Source organism: Lampris incognitus, chromosome 1 (genome assembly GCF_029633865.1).
Source record: "Lampris incognitus isolate fLamInc1 chromosome 1, fLamInc1.hap2, whole genome shotgun sequence".
Classification (NCBI taxonomy): domain Eukaryota; kingdom Metazoa; phylum Chordata; class Actinopteri; order Lampriformes; family Lampridae; genus Lampris; species Lampris incognitus.
This window is the reverse complement of record NC_079211.1, coordinates 27,005,617-27,024,542: the sequence shown is the minus strand read 5'-3', so window position 1 is coordinate 27,024,542 and position 18,926 is coordinate 27,005,617. Positions and strand designations below refer to the sequence as shown.

At 44.4% G+C, this 18,926-nt stretch overlaps 1 protein-coding gene across 1 annotated transcript in view; it reads left to right on the top strand.

The window, feature by feature from the left end:
* Positions 1-11,882, top strand: part of spock1 (SPARC (osteonectin), cwcv and kazal like domains proteoglycan 1) — a 258,148-nt gene extending 246,266 nt beyond the window's left edge. The window contains exons 8-12 of the mRNA XM_056289939.1: positions 6,065-6,184; positions 8,721-8,942; positions 9,539-9,601; positions 10,419-10,556; positions 11,686-11,882. Coding sequence (XP_056145914.1) covers positions 6,065-6,184; positions 8,721-8,942; positions 9,539-9,601; positions 10,419-10,556; positions 11,686-11,882 — 740 coding nt within the window. The remainder of the gene's footprint in view (positions 1-6,064; positions 6,185-8,720; positions 8,943-9,538; positions 9,602-10,418; positions 10,557-11,685) is intronic.
* Positions 11,883-18,926: the final 7,044 nt, after the last annotated feature.

The following is an 18,926-nucleotide window of genomic DNA, read 5'->3' as shown; positions in this document are numbered from 1 at the left end:
TGTTGGCTTTATGTCTGACATCTTCGAAACAGACTGATTCCACTGTTATATGGGAAGTCAGATTGGGACAGTTAACAAGGTGTTTTATTGCTGTTCACTGTTTCCCTCTATCTGAGCACATTTCGGTACGCAAATGCTATGGACCAAAACCTTCTCATGAGCCAACCAAAGGACCCTTGGCACAGGCAGCCATACTGTGCCTGTCAAAAATAACTTGTGTCAGGGCGTCCGGATAGCATGGCGGTCTATTCCGTTGCCTACCAACACGGGGATCCTGGTTCGAATCCCCGTGTTGCCTCCAACTTGGTCAGGCATCCCTACAGACACAATTGCCTATGTCTGCGGGTGGGAAGCCGGATGTGGGTATGTGTCCTGGTCACTGCACTAGCACCTCCTCTGGTCGGTCGGGGGCGCCTGTACAGGGGGGAGTGGGAACTGGGGGGAATAACGTGATCCTCCCACATGCTACTTCCCCCTGGCAACTCCTCACTGTCAGGTGAAAAGAAGTGGCTGGTGACTCCACATCTATCAGAGGAAGCATGTGGTAGTCTGTAGCCCTTCCTGGAGCGACAGAGGGGGTGGAGCAGTGACCAGGATGGCTCTAAGAGTGGGGTAATTGGCTGGATACAATTAGGGAGATAGGGGGGATTCCAAAAAAAAAACGTGTCAGAGCGAGAGAAAATAATCAATAATCCAGGTAAGGAAAACACAGAAAGTTGAATCAGTTCATCTGGACACAACGTTTATTGAGAGAAACGTTTCATCAGTCATCCAGGTGAGCTCTTCACTCTCAACTGACTGCAGGTGTCCCCACCCTTATAACCAGCACAGCTGCACGACCAAAACCAACAGTCGGTTTCATATGCAAATTACTACGACCATTAACTAGAGTTACAATGGTCATGTGTACTATTCACAGAGGATTGGGAAATAACTGCAATCACAGCATTGTAAGATGGTGACAGAGTAGATAAGGGGGGTCCCGATTTTGGGGAGCAAGTTGAGTCAACAGAGAGCTGGGAGTGAAAGAGAGAGAGAGTGAGAGAAAAATGAGGCAGAGGCCGAGTGAGAGGGAAAAGAGAGCTTGTCAGAGACAGCAGAAGTCTTTAATCATTTGTGTCCATAATAGGGTGAATTAGGTGGGAGATGAGGGAGAAAAAAAGAAATACCAGAGGAAGAAATGGAAAAACTGAGAAGGAGAGAGAGAGAGAGAGAGAGAGAGAGAGAGAGAGAGAGAGAGAGAGAGAGAGAGAGAGAGAGAGAGAGAGAGAGGAGTATATCATTGGAGACAAGATGCACTTCATTCTTCCGACTAAAAACAAACTGATTGAGGCAGAATTGGGATAAGTAGCTTTCTTTAAATGGCAGAGGACTGATGGAGGAGAGAGGTGTGATAGAAATGATTAGGGTGTATGCAGAAATAAGAGGAAACTCTTCAGAGAGGAAGAGGCAAAGGGGCTAAAACGACAGGTGTGGCGAAAAACACTGTAGAAGGAAAAGGCTAAAAATGAAAGAAACATTCAATTGGAGCTAAAGAAGGAATCTAAATGGGTAAGATTTGTGGAGATACTGGACCTTTTGGGGATACTGCCCAGCTTTAAGTGCTGCTGGATTAGCATGCTTATACACACACACACACACACACACACACACACACACACACACACACACACACACACACACACACACACACACACACACACACACACACACACACACACACACACACACACACAGACATGTCTACTCAGTATTTCTTGTAATTAGATTAGACATGTTAGTTTACTTCTCAGCCTTCCTTCGCTGCCAAATTAATGTTGTTTGTTTGTCCCCTCCTCTGTCCAACAGCTCTATAACAGTTTACTACAAAACCTTCAAAAACCTGACATTAACTGTGTGTGTGTGTGTGTGTGTGTGTGTGTGTGTGTGTGTGTGTGTGTGTGTGTGTGTGTGTGTGTGTGTGTGTGTGTGTGTGTCTATAATCCTTTGTATACACATTTTTGTATTGATTCCCCCATTTTCCTCCCCAATTGTACCCATCCAATTACCCCACTCTTTCGAGCCTTCCTGGTGACTGCTCCACCCCCTCTGCCAATCCGGGGAGGGCTGCAGACTACCACATGCCTCCTCCAATACATGTGGAGTCGCCAGCCGCTTCTTTTCACCTGACAGTGAGGAGTTTCGCCAGGGGGACGTAGCACATGGGAGGATCACGCTATTCCCCCCAGTTCCCCCTCCCCCCTGAACAGGCTCCCCGACCGACCAGAGGAGGCGCTAGTTCAGTGACCAGGACGCATACCCACATCTGGCTTCCCAACCACAGACACAGCCAATTGTGTATATAGGGATGCCCGACCAAGCCAGAGGTAACATGGGCATTCAAACTGGCGATCCCCGTGTTGGTAGGCAATGGAATAGACCACCATCACACCACCCTGACGCCCTGCCATGTCATTTTTAAGTAATTTCCTTAGAACAGTTCTACCCTTGCTCTTTATGATACCCTCACAAAGTACATGTGTCTCCATAACTGCTATTTGTACAGTGTTTTTTATTTGTTGTATTTTATTTTATTTCTATGCTTCTATTATATGCGTATTTGTTTTCATCACTCTGTGCTTTCTGTTCTATTCATTTTGTACTTTAAGGCTCATTAAATTTTTGCTGCATGAAGAAAACTGGCTCAGTCCTGAAATAAGCCTTGTAACAATTTAGTAATGTGTGTTAATAATTTGTATTAGTATCAAATGCTTATAATAATATCATTAAATAACAGACTATTGATACATTGTCTCTCTGGCAAAGAAAGATAAGAGAGAGCGATGAGAGAGATGAAAATTGACCGCAAAGGCTCTTCCAGGAGTGGGTAAATTGCTAAGTGTTGAAAGAGGCTGCAGTGTACAGAGAGATGGGCTCGTCAGCCTGGGAAGCCAGCTCATCTCAGAGAGGTAAACTCCGATTTCAAACCTCCGGGGCCTTGTGGCTATACCCATTCATGGGAAAGGCTTTGGGAATAAACCGTGAGCAGCTGAAGTCCCAAAGGCAGTCCATCATTGTGTACAACTTCGTTCTGGCAGCTCCTGTGACACCGCTGGCACCAAACTGTAATGGCCCTGTCATTCCTTTGAATTCATCAGTGACACGGAGAGTGGGGGCATGCTGCATGGGCAACAGCCTGGCCTCCATATCACATTGCCCAGGCTAGCATCCTACCCATACCCCCCCCCCCCACACACACACATATAGCCCATAAAACTGATCCTGGAGACAACATTCCAGCTTCACCTATGGCGTAGACACAACACAGGGAGCAGCAGATACCAGTTATAAGTTATTGCTCTACTGGCGTAGAGCATGGCAGTAGGGGTTCTCATGGTGGGAGGGATTTTTGTATCTCACTGGACAGTTACTGCCCGCCTCAAGCAAGGGAGCCCCCAGTCAGTAAGGTGCTGTCCTGCTATGGTCGTCTTTCCTCATTGGGTGCACGGGGATTAGGAGAAATCTGACAAGCAGACTGAGAAATTAGCACCAGGCAACAAAAGACAACAAAAGAGACCAGCTCTAAAACCGGGATGTTGGAATGGTTGCATAATGATGACCAGCCTCTCCGAAAACCTTCAAGACATCAGTGAAACCAGGAAAATAGCCATCATAAACAAAGAGCTCAAGAGACTCAAGGTGGACATAGCCGCCCTTTAGGAAACACACCTGGCAGACTCCAGTGTACTGAGAGAGAATGACTTCACATCCTTCTGGCAGAGAAAGAGCTCTGACAACACCAGAAAGCACATAGTAGGCTTTGCAGTTAGAAACCCCTTGCTGGTCTAAGCATCGGCTTTGCGTCGATGCAGTTGCCGACTGGGGACCGGGGTTCGCGCCTTGGTCTCGTCAGATCCGACTATGGCCGGACTCGATGAAGCAGCAATAATTGGCAACGCTGTCTTCGGGTGGGGGGCGGAGTCGGCTTGTGTTCATCACATGAATGCATCTCTGTGTGTGTCGGAAAAAGCAGTGGTTCGACCTGGATTCGCCTTGTCACGAAAGTGGCGAGGCGTCGCCTTCGAGACTGCCGGCCGGAGAGATGCAGTTGGCAAACGCATGCAGTACGAGGCTGGGTGTTTGAACTAAACTAGGGCTCGATTGACCACTAAATTGGGAGAAAAAGGGAGAAATCAGAAATAAAAATTTTAAAAAAAGAAACACCTTACTGAAAACGGTCGAACCAGGCATCAGAGGCTCAACATGCATCCTGACTCTGCACCTTAACACTCCCGAAGGCCCCACCACCCTTGTCAGCGCCCACGTCCCCACACTGTCCTCCACCCCAGAGCTAAAGGATGAGTTCTATGAGAACCTCACAGCCACCATCAGGGACATTTCAAACAAAGAGCAACTAGTTCTCCTGGGTGACTTCAGTGCCAGAGTGAGTGCAGACCATGACTCGTAGCCATCCTGCCTAGGACAATTTTGCATGAGCAATTTGCATGACAATGGACAGCGACTACTTGAGTTCTTTGCGTTTCATCATCAATGCATCACCAGCTCTTACTTCCAGACCAAGCTCCAGCACAAGGTTTCCTTGAGACAAACACGCTAGATGCACTGGCAACAGCTGAACCTGGACCTTGTCAGGCAGTCCTCCCTTAGAAAAGTGCTTCTCACACACTCTTAGCACAGCACAGAGTGCGACACAGACCACTCTGGTGTGCTGCAGGATCAAAGATCTCGTCTATGGAGTATTGGCAACTGGAAGGAGAACAACAGGCCGTCCCCACCTGTGCTACAAAGATGTCTGCAAGAGAGACATGAAGGCTCTGAACATCAACATCAAGTTCTGAGAGGCTCTTGCAGCTGACCACACAAGGTGGTGAAGCACCTTGGACCAGCACTTCAAGATAGGGGAACAGAAACTGACGGAGGCTGCAGCACACAAGAAGGCCTGCAGAAAAGAGCGCTACAGTGCAGACAGACCCGAAACCACATATTGATGCAAGCTCTGCGAATTCACACACAGGACTTCTCAGTCACAGGAGATGCTGTCCCAGAAGGGCAGACCCGTAGGATGTGACAACTATGGTCAACCCTGACTAACAGGCCACACACACACACACACACACACGTGTGTGTGTGTGTGTGTGTGTGTGTGTGTGTGTGTGTGTGTGTGTGTGTGTTTAGTTGCACAGAGAAACACCATTGGGCTAAAAAGTCCACTTCTAACTTGAGGCACGATCAGCACAGGAACAGGAAGAACAGGAGAACAGGAAGCCAGATGTAATTTCTTAGCTTCTTCTTGTGTAAAGGCAAATTGTGTTTCTGTTTGGATATGTAGAGGGACAGATAGACAATGAAAAGCTCTCAGGTTGCCTCTCACTGCAGTAGTTTGTTTGATGCTCCCCCTGAGGGCCTGGTGATAGCTGGGATTGCAAAAAGGCTGTTGCCAAATAGACCGATCGATGGTTTTGTGTGTGTGTGTGCGTGAGTGCGTGTGAGGGCGACATGGCTCCATCTTAACTGCAGTGTGTGTTTGTGTGCCTTGCTCTTGTCTCTCATACAGTATACCCCAGGGGATGCTAAGCTATGAAAGTGTTAAATGTGTTCCAATTCATTACAACACTGCCAGTTCGTTTCCTCTTTCTCTCTCCCTCTCGCTCCGTATCCCACCCTATATCTTTTTCTCGCTTTACGTCTTCCTCTGTTGCTCTCTGTCTTCTTCCCTCCCTTGGTAGTGTGACCCCTGTGTTCTTATTGACTGGTATCATCTGTCTGTTTATTGTCTAAGCAGAGATCCTATCACTCTCGGAGACAGACAGACTATGCAGTTGAAAGATAACTATCAGATAGGGTTCCTATGGTAACAGTCAACACATTGCAACACTTTATGTGTTATCACTCTGTGTATGAGAGTGCGATGAAAAGAAAGGAGGAGACAGAGGAAAAGTACAGACACTAGATGAAAGAAACGTTTGATAGGGAGAGAGATGCGGTTACTTTTCCCCTGAGAGTTGATCGACATCTTTCCATTCCTTCACATTGTGTGTGTGTGTGTGTGTGTGTGTGTGTGTAGTGTGCAGTGACACAGAGCTCCACAGCCTGGCCTCTAGGTTGAAGGACTGGTTTGGTGTTCTTCACCTTGACGCAAACCGAGACCTGAAATCCTCTGACAGCTCAGATGCCGCCACCGGACGTAAGTAAAATCCGTGTGTGTGTGTGTGTGTGTTTAGAAACAATTATGCAAATGGCTTCATCTGATTATCTCAACTGGGGTAGGGTTGAAATCAAGGTAAGCATAACCCGATTATAGCACCTAGATTTAATCTTTTGATTTATTAACACATGTAAATAGCTTAGTTGACTTTCAACCAGCTTTTTGAAATTGTGCGTGCAAAAGATCACAACCCAGTGAACAGGTTGTTTGACCAATGCAAACACATCAAACTGCCGTGTTCCTAGGAAGGACAGGAAACCCAAAACAGCAACACAATTAACCATTACCAGTATGTATGCCATTGCAGACAGAACAAACAGTACGTTCACTGTATGCCAGAGTATTTCCATCCATCCAAAAAGGAAACAAGCGAATAACATTATGATTTTAAACTTTTAAAATGTATTTATTCATTCATCATCAGCCACTTCTCTGGGGTCGGGTCGTGGTGGCAGCTAGCTAAGTAGGGCACTCCAGATGTCCCTCTCCCCTGCAACATCCTCCAGTTCCTCCTGGGGGATCCCAAGGCGTTTCCAGGCCAGGTTGGACATGTAGTCCCTCCAGCGAGTTTTGGGTCTACCGCGGGGTCTCCTCTCAGTTGGACGTGCCCAGAAAAACTCCAAGGGAAGGCACCCAGTAGGCGTCGTAATCAGATGCCCGAACCACCTCAAAGGGCTCCTTTCGACGTGAAGGAGCAGCAGCTCTACTCCAAGCTCCCTCTGGATGTCCGAGCTCCTCACCCTATCTCTAAGGCTGAGCCCAGACGTTCTGATGAAGCCAACAAAACCACATCATCTGCGAAGAGCAGAGATACAATTCTGAGGTTCCCAAAACAGACACACTCCTCACCTTGGCTGCGCCTTGAGATCCTGTCCATGAATATCACAAACAGAATCGGAGACAAGGGACAACCTTGGGGGAGTCCGACAACCACCGAAAATGTGTTTGACTTTGTGCCAAGAATGCAGACACAGCTCTCACTTTGATTATACAAGGACCGGATGGCTTGTAGCAACTGCCCCGGTACCCCATACTCCCGCAGTACCCCCCACAGAGTTCCCCAGGGTACACAGACATAAGCCTTCTCCAAGTCCACAAAATACATGTAGACTGGCTGGTCAAACTCCCATGCCCCCCTCAGCACTTCTGCAAGGGTAAAGAGTTGGTCCGTTGTTCCATGGCCAGGACGGAATCCACATTGTTCCTCCTGGATCTGAGGTTCGACAGTCGGTCGGAGCCTCCTTTCCAGCACCCTAGAGTAGACTTTCTCAGGGAGGCTGAGCAGTGTGATGCCCTGATAATTGATAACTTTTAAAATTCAAATAGGTATTAATAAGTCTGTCTCCATCTGTGTCTTTTCTATTTACTTGTGATAAAAGTTGATGGAGTCGTTCACTTGTATGCCGTTTGGCGTCGTAGATGCTGAAATGACACACAGAGAATGCAACTAACTGATGATGATGCCAGTGCTTGCTTTGCCCTGCTTTACTGCTTACAGGATGGCGAGTAGGAACAACTCATGTTAAGGTGTTCTGCAACAATGCATAAAAAAACACCAAGACAGAAAATTATCAGACAGACTTACTTAAGGACTTAATGAGTGAATTCAGACCATCTTAACCTTTACCAAATATTGATTTTTAACTGATAACTAATGGATTTCTTCATGTACTTATTGACTCAAAAAGGTGTGTGTCTTCTTTTTATGCTGTCGGCTAAATCTTCACACCAAAAAATGTTGCTATCAGACAGCTGTTCTTTTGGATCTTCATATGGACTAGCGGTGATGCTAACAGTGGTCCTATTCTGTTCTCTGTGAAATAAACATGAAGTGTTCTAATAAAAATCCAATACAATCACCATTAGACTTCAATTATTAACTCAAACGTTTAAATCATTCATACACTCGGAATTTTCATTTCAAGGGCATTGTAGTCCTCAAGTATTAAAATGGCTGACATGTATGTGACATAATACTAAGTCCCACCCCTGGCACTCCTGCCCTCCATCCACAAATAACTTTAACATTCATATCCCATCTCGGACAGACTTCTCACCAATTCCATACAACATCACCACACAGACATCTCTATCTCTATCTCTCTATATCTCTCTCTCTATATATATACATACATACATACATACATACATACATACATACATACATACATACATACATACATACATACATACATACATACATATATACACACACACACATACACACACACACACACACACACACACGAAGAAAGTTAAGGAGAATATATATATATATATAGCGTTGGGTTTTGTTTTGCAAACCATCAGTGGTGTTGATAAAAGTTCCCCAAAAATGAGGAGCAGAATATCACATTAACACATAACACATTATAACACATTAGCAGCTGATGAGTGTGTGATGCATGAAACAAGCGTGTACTGCTATGTATTAAAAGTTTTTTTCCCTACATCTATATATATATATATATATATATATATATATATATATATATATATATATATAAATCTCTAGGCTTTGACACCAGCATCCTGCCCATCTGTAAGGACTCCCTGGGATGGATGTTTAACAAGCTGGACATGAACTTTGACCTCCTGCTGGACCAATCAGAGCTGAGTGCCATTTACCTGGACAAGTATGAGCTGTGCATGAAGCCTCTCTTCAACTCCTGCGACTCCTTTAAGGACGGCAAACTGTCCAACAACGAGTGGTGCTACTGCTTCCAGAAGTCCGAGGGTGAGAGAGAGAGAGAGATGGGGGGGGTAGACATGGAGAAAGTTAAGAAGGAGAATATAATTATTTCCATAGCTTCCTCAAGCCTGATAGGGAAACTGACAGGTAGAGAGATTAAATCAGAATAACAGGAAGGGCGCAGTTAAGATAGAGAAAGAGAAAAGGAGGAGAAGGAGAGAGGGGGAGAGATTGATGAGTGTCAGTGCTTCTGCTTGTTTCAGTAACCTGACAGCGTGAGTGGCATGGAGGAAATGATGGAAAAACACAAAGCGGTGTGGGAGGGATTTGAGTGAAGAAGTAATGAGACAGAAAGAGAGGGAGCAAGAAAGAGGGAGGGAGGGATTCATTAAAAGGTGTGGGCCTAATGACGAAGAGAGCAAGAAAAGGATGGAGGAAAAAAGGACAGGAAGAGATTGATGGAAATGGCATGAACGTTAAATAGAAAGGGGTGGTTAGGAAGTTAAAATGAGTCGACAGATTGGCAGAAAAAGGGGGACGAAGGGAAGAATTTTGAAATGAAGTTTGAAATTGAAAATGGAGATAAGGGGAGATGTTTCTTTTAACGAAGAGTTTTTTGTTGTCGTTTTTTTTGTACCCAGGATTGCCTTGCCAAAATGAGAAGAGCAGGATTCAGATTCAGGGCCAATGGAAGAGCCTTATAGGTCAGTCTGGTTGTGTGACAATGTTGTCAACCCCCCCCCCCCTCGCTTTTTCTCCCCAATTGTACTTGGCCAATTTCCCCATTTTCCGAGCCATCCCAGTCGCTGCTCCATGCCCTCTGCTGATGCGGGGAGGGCTGCAGACTACCACATACCTCCTCCAATACATGTGGAGTCACCAGCCGGTTCTTTTCACCTGACAGTGAGGAGTTTCACCAGGGGGATGTAGCACATGGGAGGATCATGCTATTCCTCCCAGTTCCCCCTCCCCCCACCCAGACAGGCGCCCCGACCGACCAGAGGAGGCGCTAGTGCAGTGACCAGGACACATACCCACATCCGGCTTCCCACCCGCAGACACAGCCAACTGTGTCTGTAGGGACGCCCGACCAAGCCAGAGGTAACACAGGGATTCGAACCAGCGATCCCTGTGTTGGTAGGCAACAGAATAAACCGCTACACTACCTGAACGCACATTTGAAATTAATATATCTACACACACAAAAACAAACACACACATTTATTTATACTGTTATATACAAATAACAATACTTGTTTATTGAATGAATAAAAAAAATACAGGTTTCAACAAATGTGTTGTATGTATGTATACGTATTTGGATTCTCAAAATACAAAAACGTGTTGATCTGGCATTTTTATAACCGGAGCATTTTAACCTCATTTTTGAATCTTCTCATCTTCTCATTTCACTATTGTTCCTCTCTCTCTCTCTCTCTCTCTCTCTCTCTCTCTCTCTCTCTCTCTCTCTCTCTCTCTCTCTCTCTCTCTCTCTCTCTCTATATATATATATATATATAGGAGCCTACATTCCTCGTTGTACTGAGGAGGGATACTTCAAGCCAACCCAGTGCCACGGCAGTACTGGTCAGTGTTGGTGTGTGGACAAATATGGCAACGAGATCGCTGGCTCTAGAAAACAGGGCAACCCCAACTGTGGTGAGATTTCTAACATCAACCCCCCTTCACTCACTCACTCACTCACTCACTCACTCACTCACTCACTCACACACACAAACACACACACATATTGACATATTTCTTTTTTATTTTATTACATAATTGATCCCCATGGGGAAATTCTTCCTCTGCATTCAACCCATCCTAACTATGTAGCTAGGAGCAGTGGGCAGCCGCCGTGCAGCGCCCGGGGAAATATACAAATTTAAGTACCCATTCTTTTTTGACATGTTTCTACAAATTCAATTTACCATTTCTTTTATGCACTTTTTTAAAGTGCCACTACCCATGCATTTTTCTAATCTGCAAAGGCCCCATCCAGGCCCTTGGCAGCACTGTCTATCTTTCACAGTTCGTTCTTTGATCCAGGTGGAGGGCTGTGTCACTGTGTTCTCTCTGCCTGTGTCATCTCTTATCTTCTCTTTAAACATGCTACTTCAACATGGGGGGGCATCACAATCACAATTCAGCTCTCTGACAGACACACAGCCGAGGAACAACAGGGAATGTTTTAACCTCCAAATTTGCTTTGTTTCCATCCGAATGTTTCAAGTAAAAAGCCGAAACATTTAACAAACAGCAAAGTGCTAACACCCAGAGGAAAGAAATTAAGAATTTTCAAATCTTTCTTGCCACTGGGAGATCTATCATCGTTCAATGTCAAAGTGTGTCAAATGTATCTGGTCTTTTTCCATGCTGTCCAAAGACAAAGACAAGGAAAGGCAATGGGCTGTATTTTAATGGCTGAAGCAATGGCTATTGACTTTATCTCCTATGTCATCATTTATTCAAAAATGCCAAAAATCTGCATAAAAAACGATGATGGAAACATAGCTGTAGGTATGTCCTCAGTGAAGGCCTTTCTACAAGGGCATTAATCCTAAGCAACAGGAGCTCCAGGGTGACAAGGCAAAATCTTTTCAAGTAAATGGACACATTGTGATCCTCACCGTAGGAAGGATATCTGTCTGTGAATCCCAAAATCCTGACCTCTCATATCCATTTATTCCAGAGAATATGCTGGTTCTGTAATGTGTTTGGGTCACCTCAATCCTTGTCTTTTTTCTTACCTTTTTCATTTGTTCATTTATCTTTTTCTCACATACAGAGGAGGATCAGGAGACCTCGGGTGATTTCGGGAGTGGGGGTGCAGTTATTCTGCTTGAGGACCAGGAGGAGGAGCCATCACAGAGTGGGCGGGGCAGACAGAAACAGAGGCGGGGCCACATCCACCCCCGGGGAGCAATTGAGGATGATGAGGATCAAGAGGAGGACAAAGAAGATGACACTGGTTATGTGTGGTAGCTCCGCCCCTTCTACTCGGTCATCAGCCACCCAGGGACCTCTGTTGACTCAGCACAAATCTGAAGCCACCCCAGTGTCTTCGTTGTCCCGCCCCCTCACCTCTAGCTATTTGGCACTGGTCCATCATTTGGCTCCGAAACCTGCTCTTGGACTCCCTGTCCCTTCACCAATTCAAATCTCTCTGTTCAGTGCTCTCTCTCTGTCTTTCTCCATATCAACTACTCCAACTCTCCTCAGCCAGAAAACAGACTTTTGGATTCTAACAGTGACTATTGAGTCTGTTTTCCACTTCTATCCAAGCAAGTCTCGTTCTCTCTGCTGTCAACAAACCCATCATCTCTCATTTCTACTAATCTGGATTCTCTTTTTTTCTTTCACTCTCTTTTCTTCTCTCCTGTTTCTCCTCTCTGGTCAGTTTGTGAGACCGGAGATAGTAGATGATGTGTTGGATGTAAATACTCTCCCTCCAGAAAGGCCAGATACTGGGTTCTATTTCCTTTTCGTTCCACCAGAGGTTTGTTTCCATGGTCTATATTCTGCTGCTGGGTTCCTTCCAATGTACTCGAATCATGCTACAGTGGCTCTGGGAAGTTCTTTAAGTTTTTAGTTCGTGAGTTTTTGATGTTTACTTGGATATCTTGAATTTCCCAGGCTGCCCTGGAAGTAGGAAGATTTAAGATGCATTGTGCTTATTGTTGCATGCTTCCCACTGGCATTACACGTGGCAGCTCAGCTTAAGTTCTGCATACATAGTGGAAGAAAAAGGAGGACAAAAGTTTATTTTCTTGTTTATGATGTCGTTTTGGCTGCTATTGTATGTTGCTGCCACTGCAGTGCTGTCTAGATGTTCATTTCCTCTTCTCCATTAGTTCAGTGGGTAAAACATAGATATCCGAATGGAAGCTATCAAAATGCTGATTGGATGACATCAAGCTACACACCGATCTTTGTTATTACTTTAAACTGTAAAAATTATTCATGCAAAGAAAAACCAAGACAGGATTACCTTTTTCTTTTAGCTGAAATCTCTTTTCAACATAAGTAGGAAAGCCTGTTTTAAGTAACAGTTTGAACTTTTCCCGAACCATTGCAATGCAGTTTCCTGCTCTAAAGAAGCATAAAAGACAATGACAGAAGCTACACCTATCTCTTAGCTTTGAAAAAGAAGTTGCATAAAGGAAGCAGTGCACAAGGCACAGAAAAGAGCCTCAAAGCTTGATGAGGGTTGTCTGTAATGGAGTTGGGTGTCCATAGCTTGTGGGCCTTGGTGAACAACTTCTTGTATGAGCTCAACACTCATTGTAATCATTTACCACTGAGATTGTAAATTAAAATCCTATTTTCACATTCAGGTTAGCAATGAAGTGTCCCTGTACCAGAATTCAGTCACGTTCCGTTACAGCTCAACAAGAAAGGAAGGAGAACTGGTGAGCCCAGTTATGTATAGTTGTAAATTATATGTAGCTTGTAATCACTAATGAATACAGTTTAGGCAGAACAACTTATTCTTTTGTTGCATAGCACTTTGATGAACAAATCAATTGCCTGAGAGACATGGGACCTGTTGCACTGGAGAATCTTAGGCACCGTATGTAGGTAGTGTTTGTATGGCTTTTTGTGAGTCCCTTGCTGCAGCAGACTGTCAGATGCATTATGGTGTGATTTCTCCCCTGATTAAACACTCATTCTCATCATTATAATTGACAACACTGGTGTTTAAGAGCACTAGAATAATTCAGTGAAGTAGGGTGATATTGTGGGCAAAAAATCTTACTTGTTCAAGGAAATAAGCAAAGTGCGAAGCTTGCTTCCAAGCTAACTTGGTTATTGTTGAATGGAAACTATTTGGAACTGTTGGAACAGAAATGATTGAGAATTTGTGCATGTCCCTCATTCTGAATAATCAACTTGTTTCGGAGAGGTGCTTACCAGTACTCAATACACTTGAATAATAGATAGAATAGGTGTTATCACCAGTTGCCCACCTCTGGTTCTGTCAGCTACATAGGTGTTTTCAGGCAGAAACGTGACTTTCACACACAAGTTTTGGTACAGGTGCAAAGCTCATTAAAAACAGTCTATCACACAAAACCGCTTATTTCAATTTTCATCTGTCACATTCACACACACCCTAAACTATTCTTGTTTTCCTGTTTCTGTCCCCCACTCTCTCCATCTTTACTGGCCACTTTCCCTTTCCTCCGTCTCATTCCCATTGCTTTGGTTCACACGACTCAGAGATGGTCTCTCTCCTGTTGATATTCTCCTTGCTCTCCGTCCAGGCGTATTAGAGACCACAAATCCTGCTTGGGACAGCACTGTGTGTGTGTGTGTGTGTGTGTTCGGTGGTGGTTAATGCTTTGAAATCCAGGGGTCTTTGAGGAAAGCCTTTTATTGATTGTCTTGTAACAGCATGGGATATCTTTGAGGTGGACAAGGAAGTCAGAAGATAGAAGCAGTTGGCATGTAAATTTAGTTGATGATTTAATCCCCCATATTTTCCACACTTTTACAAATCCACACTTTTGCTTTCTTTCCATTCCATTGTTCGTTTTTCCCTCCAACTGTGTCTGCCATAATCTCTCTCCCAGTAGCATTCCAACCTTTTCTCTGTTTCCTGTATCACACACACAACAGTATAAACACTATTTAGTGTCTGGAAGATGTGTACAAATTGTGTAAGATCTACTATCCCTCAGTCTCTCGGTTAATCTGTCGCTCTTGTTAAAGTACATCATATGAACAGAAACCAAACGATTTCTCTGTCCTTGTTGTCAAAAACCCCATTATTAACCAATAAAAGGCAGGATTTAGCCCTTTTAGCATTTGTATGGTCAAATTTAAAAACACATGCTAATTTCAGACATATGTATGCAAAATCACAGTGCAACAAACTTGCAGTGGGAGGAAAGCTCATCTCTTGTTGCTATTACCCCAATCTATTTTCTCTTGGCTCTGTGGTCATCCTGGTTTTCTTCCTCGCCCTCTCAAGATGTCTTCAGTGAGCCTTGCGCTATCCTGTGGCCATAGCTACCCTCGTTTGCCCAGCCACTTGTATAAAAATCAGAAAGCCAGGGCATCTGGGTGGCATGGTGGTCTATTGCGTTGCCTACCAACACGGGGATTGCCAGTTCGAATTCCCATGTTGCCTCCGGCTTGGTCGGGCATCCCTACAGACACAATTGGCCATGTCTGCGGGTGGGAAGCTGAATGTGAGTATGTTTCCTGGTCACTGCACTAGCGCATCCTCTGGTCGGTCGGGGCGCCTGTTCTGGGGGGAGGGGGAACTGGGGGGAATAGTGTGATCCTCCCATGTGCTACATCCCCCTGGTGAAACTCCTCTGTCAGGTGAAAAGAAGCGGCTGGCGACTCCATATGTATCGGAGGAAGCATGTGGTAGTCTGCAGCCCGCCCTGGATCGGCAGAGTGGGTGGAGCAGGGACCAGGACGGCTCAGAAGAGAGGGGTAATTGGCTGGATACAATTGGAGAGAAAGGGGGGGGGGGAATCCATAAAAAAACAAAAAATCAGAAAGCCATCTTTGCTCGCATTAAGCCCTGCATCACTCACACATCCACACGAGGGCAATAACCTCCCATTTCTTCCTCCTCTGAATCGCACCCTCTCATCCACAGCAGTGACTGAGGTTTCCTCCAGCAGACACACTCACACTGGTACACAAACATGCAGAGGTTACACAGATCTCCAACTACAAACATATATGGCCATATTTGCAAAAGTTTTATTTGTTAATTCTCTATATTTTTTACTTTGTAAAAATGAAAAAAATGACAATGTTTAAAGAATTTAATATAATGTATTGCCATGTGGCATCGTCCAGTGGTATTTAACTAGCTTGATGTGTATGGAGTTCATTGTCCTTATTGTAGCGAGTCCTGTAGTCCCCTCCATTGAAGCATAGCGAGATTTCAGTGTCTTTTTTCTCCCTCTTCCTTGGATTTCTATTGGAATGTTGATGTTGTGGACTAAAATATATCTTGGTTTTATTGTGACAGCGCCACAACGTTTGTCCGAATAAATTTAAGTCTGTCTGTCCTGTCCCATACCGTCTCAGTGTGGTGTCCTCGTTTCCGTGGCTTGGCATTCTCACAAGTGTTAACGTGCCAGCTGCAAACACGTGCATAAAAATAAACCTGCACTTGCTTGCTGGAACACAAGCACAGACAGTTTGCTTACATTCACACTTGCTCACTTCTGCAGGAACCTGAAATACAGCTGCAGAGTTGTTTGTGGCTTGCTGAAATTTCCAAATACATTTTCATATTTCCTTAAACATTTGTGCATGAATGAATATGAGACTTAAGAGATTTCTACTATTCTGCACATATCTTTCATTTTGATGTACTTTACCCACAGCTGGAAAGGCTGTTGACTTCCAGTAGTGGGTAGAGTAAACAAAAACGGTCTCTCATCTTATCTCATCATCAGCCACTTCTCCGGGGTCGGGTCACGGTGGCAGCTAAGTAGGGTATTCCAGACGTCCCTCTCCCCAGCAACGCCCTCCAGCTCCTCTTGGGGGATCCCAAGGTGTTCCCAGGCCAGATTGGACATACAGTCCCTCCAGTGAGTTCTGGGTCTACCCCGGGGTCTCCTCCCAGTTGGATGTGCCCGGAAAACCTCCAAAGGAAGGCGCCCAGGAGGCATCCTAATCAGATGCCCGAACCACCTCAACTGGCTCCTTTCGACGCAAAGGAGCAGCGGCTCTACTCTGAGCTCCCTTGGGATGTCCGAGCTCCTCACCCTATCTCTAAGGCTGAGCCCAGGCACCCTACGGAGGAAACTCATTTCAGCCGCTTGTATCCGCTATCTCACCCTTTCGCTCACTACCCAAAGATCGTGACCATAGCTAAAATGGTACTCAAGTAAAAGTATAGCTATGTTATAATAATGTTTACTCAATAAGTACTCATAAAAATAACTACTTGAGTAGGAGTAAAAAGTATCTCGTAAAAAAACTACTCAAGTAGTGAGTAACTTCATTAGATGCAATTTAATGCGTCAATATGAAAGTGCGAAACAGTTAACAAATGAGTCCTTCGGAAAGAAAGGAAGAGTAGTCGACCAGGTCCTCATTAACAATGTAAGACATACAGTAATGTTCTCAGTAACTTTGCATTTGTGCATGTAACGTTAGTGGGGCAATTTTATTTCTTTTTGAGAGTTTATATATTCCGACGTTGCTAGTTCATTCCTCATTGGAGTTCCCAATAATAGTGTGTCGGCTGAGGCACCATTTCCTAACTCACCCCTGCCTGTTCAAGGCAGGAATGTTGCACCATTATTCCGCCTCACCATTCTGTAAGGTTATAAAAGGTACAAACACAGAATGGGGGGGCACTGTTGTTCTGCCATTAAGCCGGTGTTACACTGTATTTGGTGACCCACCAGATTCTGTGACCTGCTTTGATATTCTTACCCTATCTCTAATAGAGAGGCACCAATCCACTTTTTTCAGTTCCGAATCCGATAGCTGAATTTGGCTATCTGCCGATACCAGAGCTCTTTTTTCTTGAATATTATTATTATTATTGGTATTATGTGTAAAGTTACATGAGGCTGTAGTAAACCACACAGCACCTCTTATTTATTAAAAGAGCAAAAAATATACAAAAGCGCATTAAATTTAAATTTATTCCAAAGCAATTTATTTGAACTGTAGAGGCTTTGCATACAAACAGGAGTAGGGGTGCAAATTGCTATGGCAACTCTTTTAATGTGTTAATTGACTTGGAGTCAAACTGTGCCTTTTTTCCTTTCCAAATTACCCAAAATAATTCAATTTTTTTCCAAAAACACCTCTCCTGAAGTCAGTTCACGTCAAAACGCCAGAAAGATTTATATCTTTTGCCAGTGAAAGACATAAAACAACACTGATTAAGTGGTGATATACAGCCAGTCTAGCCTGGCAGCACTGACCCCATTCCCTGAAACCTTTATCCATGTGTACCATCTGCTGTTTGAATTTTTTTGTTTTCAAAGCATCAGTTATATCAAATTGTGACAATAACCTAGATAAAGTGATGGAAGATTGTAAATGTGGTTTTTCACTTGTCCTGTCCTGTCACTTGTCTCCTCGAGAGCTAGGAGGAGGAGGATCATCCACCTTCTCCAGGCTCTCGGTGACAGGCGGGTCTGCCACTGCCTCTTCCTCATCACTCTGCACCTCCTGCCCAGGCTCGGCTGCAGCAGCTGCCAGGGAGGTTACGCATGCAGAAGTGCCACTAACCCCATCCTCCGCTTCCCACTTTCTATGTGGGCCAAGTCCCCACACTCAAAACACTTCATACTACCTGAACTTACATATACCATTTTGGCTAAAGGCTTAAAATTGCATTCCTAGCTACATATTTATAATTCATAAAAACATCAGACTATGGAATCTGGATCAGTACATCATGGATCGGTAACGTCGGTCTAATATCCAATGAATGAATTATACTTCAGTATTGGATCAGATCGGTCCCAACTCTAGTAAAAGTAGTGAAGTGTGTAGCCTAATGTATCAGAGTAGAAGTACATATATTTTATCACAAATGTACATGAGTAAGAGTCAAAAGTATTCTGAAAAACAACTACTCTTAGAAGTACAATTTATTTTAAAAAAAATACTCAAGTACATGTAATGGAGTAAATGTTGCGTGTTACTACCCACCCCTGTTGGCTTCTGATTAGTCCCATCTCCAGCCGTCAAAATAAACTTGCCTCAGCAGACATGCCTTTGCCATTTAATATGCTGTATTAAATGCATGTATCTGATAATGCCCTCTCTGTAGTCAAGGTGATTAATGCAGCCAGAAGAAAATCAATTTTCTCTTATCTCTCTTTCGCTCTCACTGTCTTCTCTTTTCCCTGTCCCTTCCTTTCATAGTCTATCAGTCTATTTGTTAGCCTGTAATGGTGGTGGCTTTGAAATGATGATTTCAGACTGGTTTAAAACTGTGCTGCATGAGTGATGGCATGGATTACCATGTGCACTGGACTCACTGGTAGGAAAACTTGATTCGATAGCGTGCGTGCATGTGTG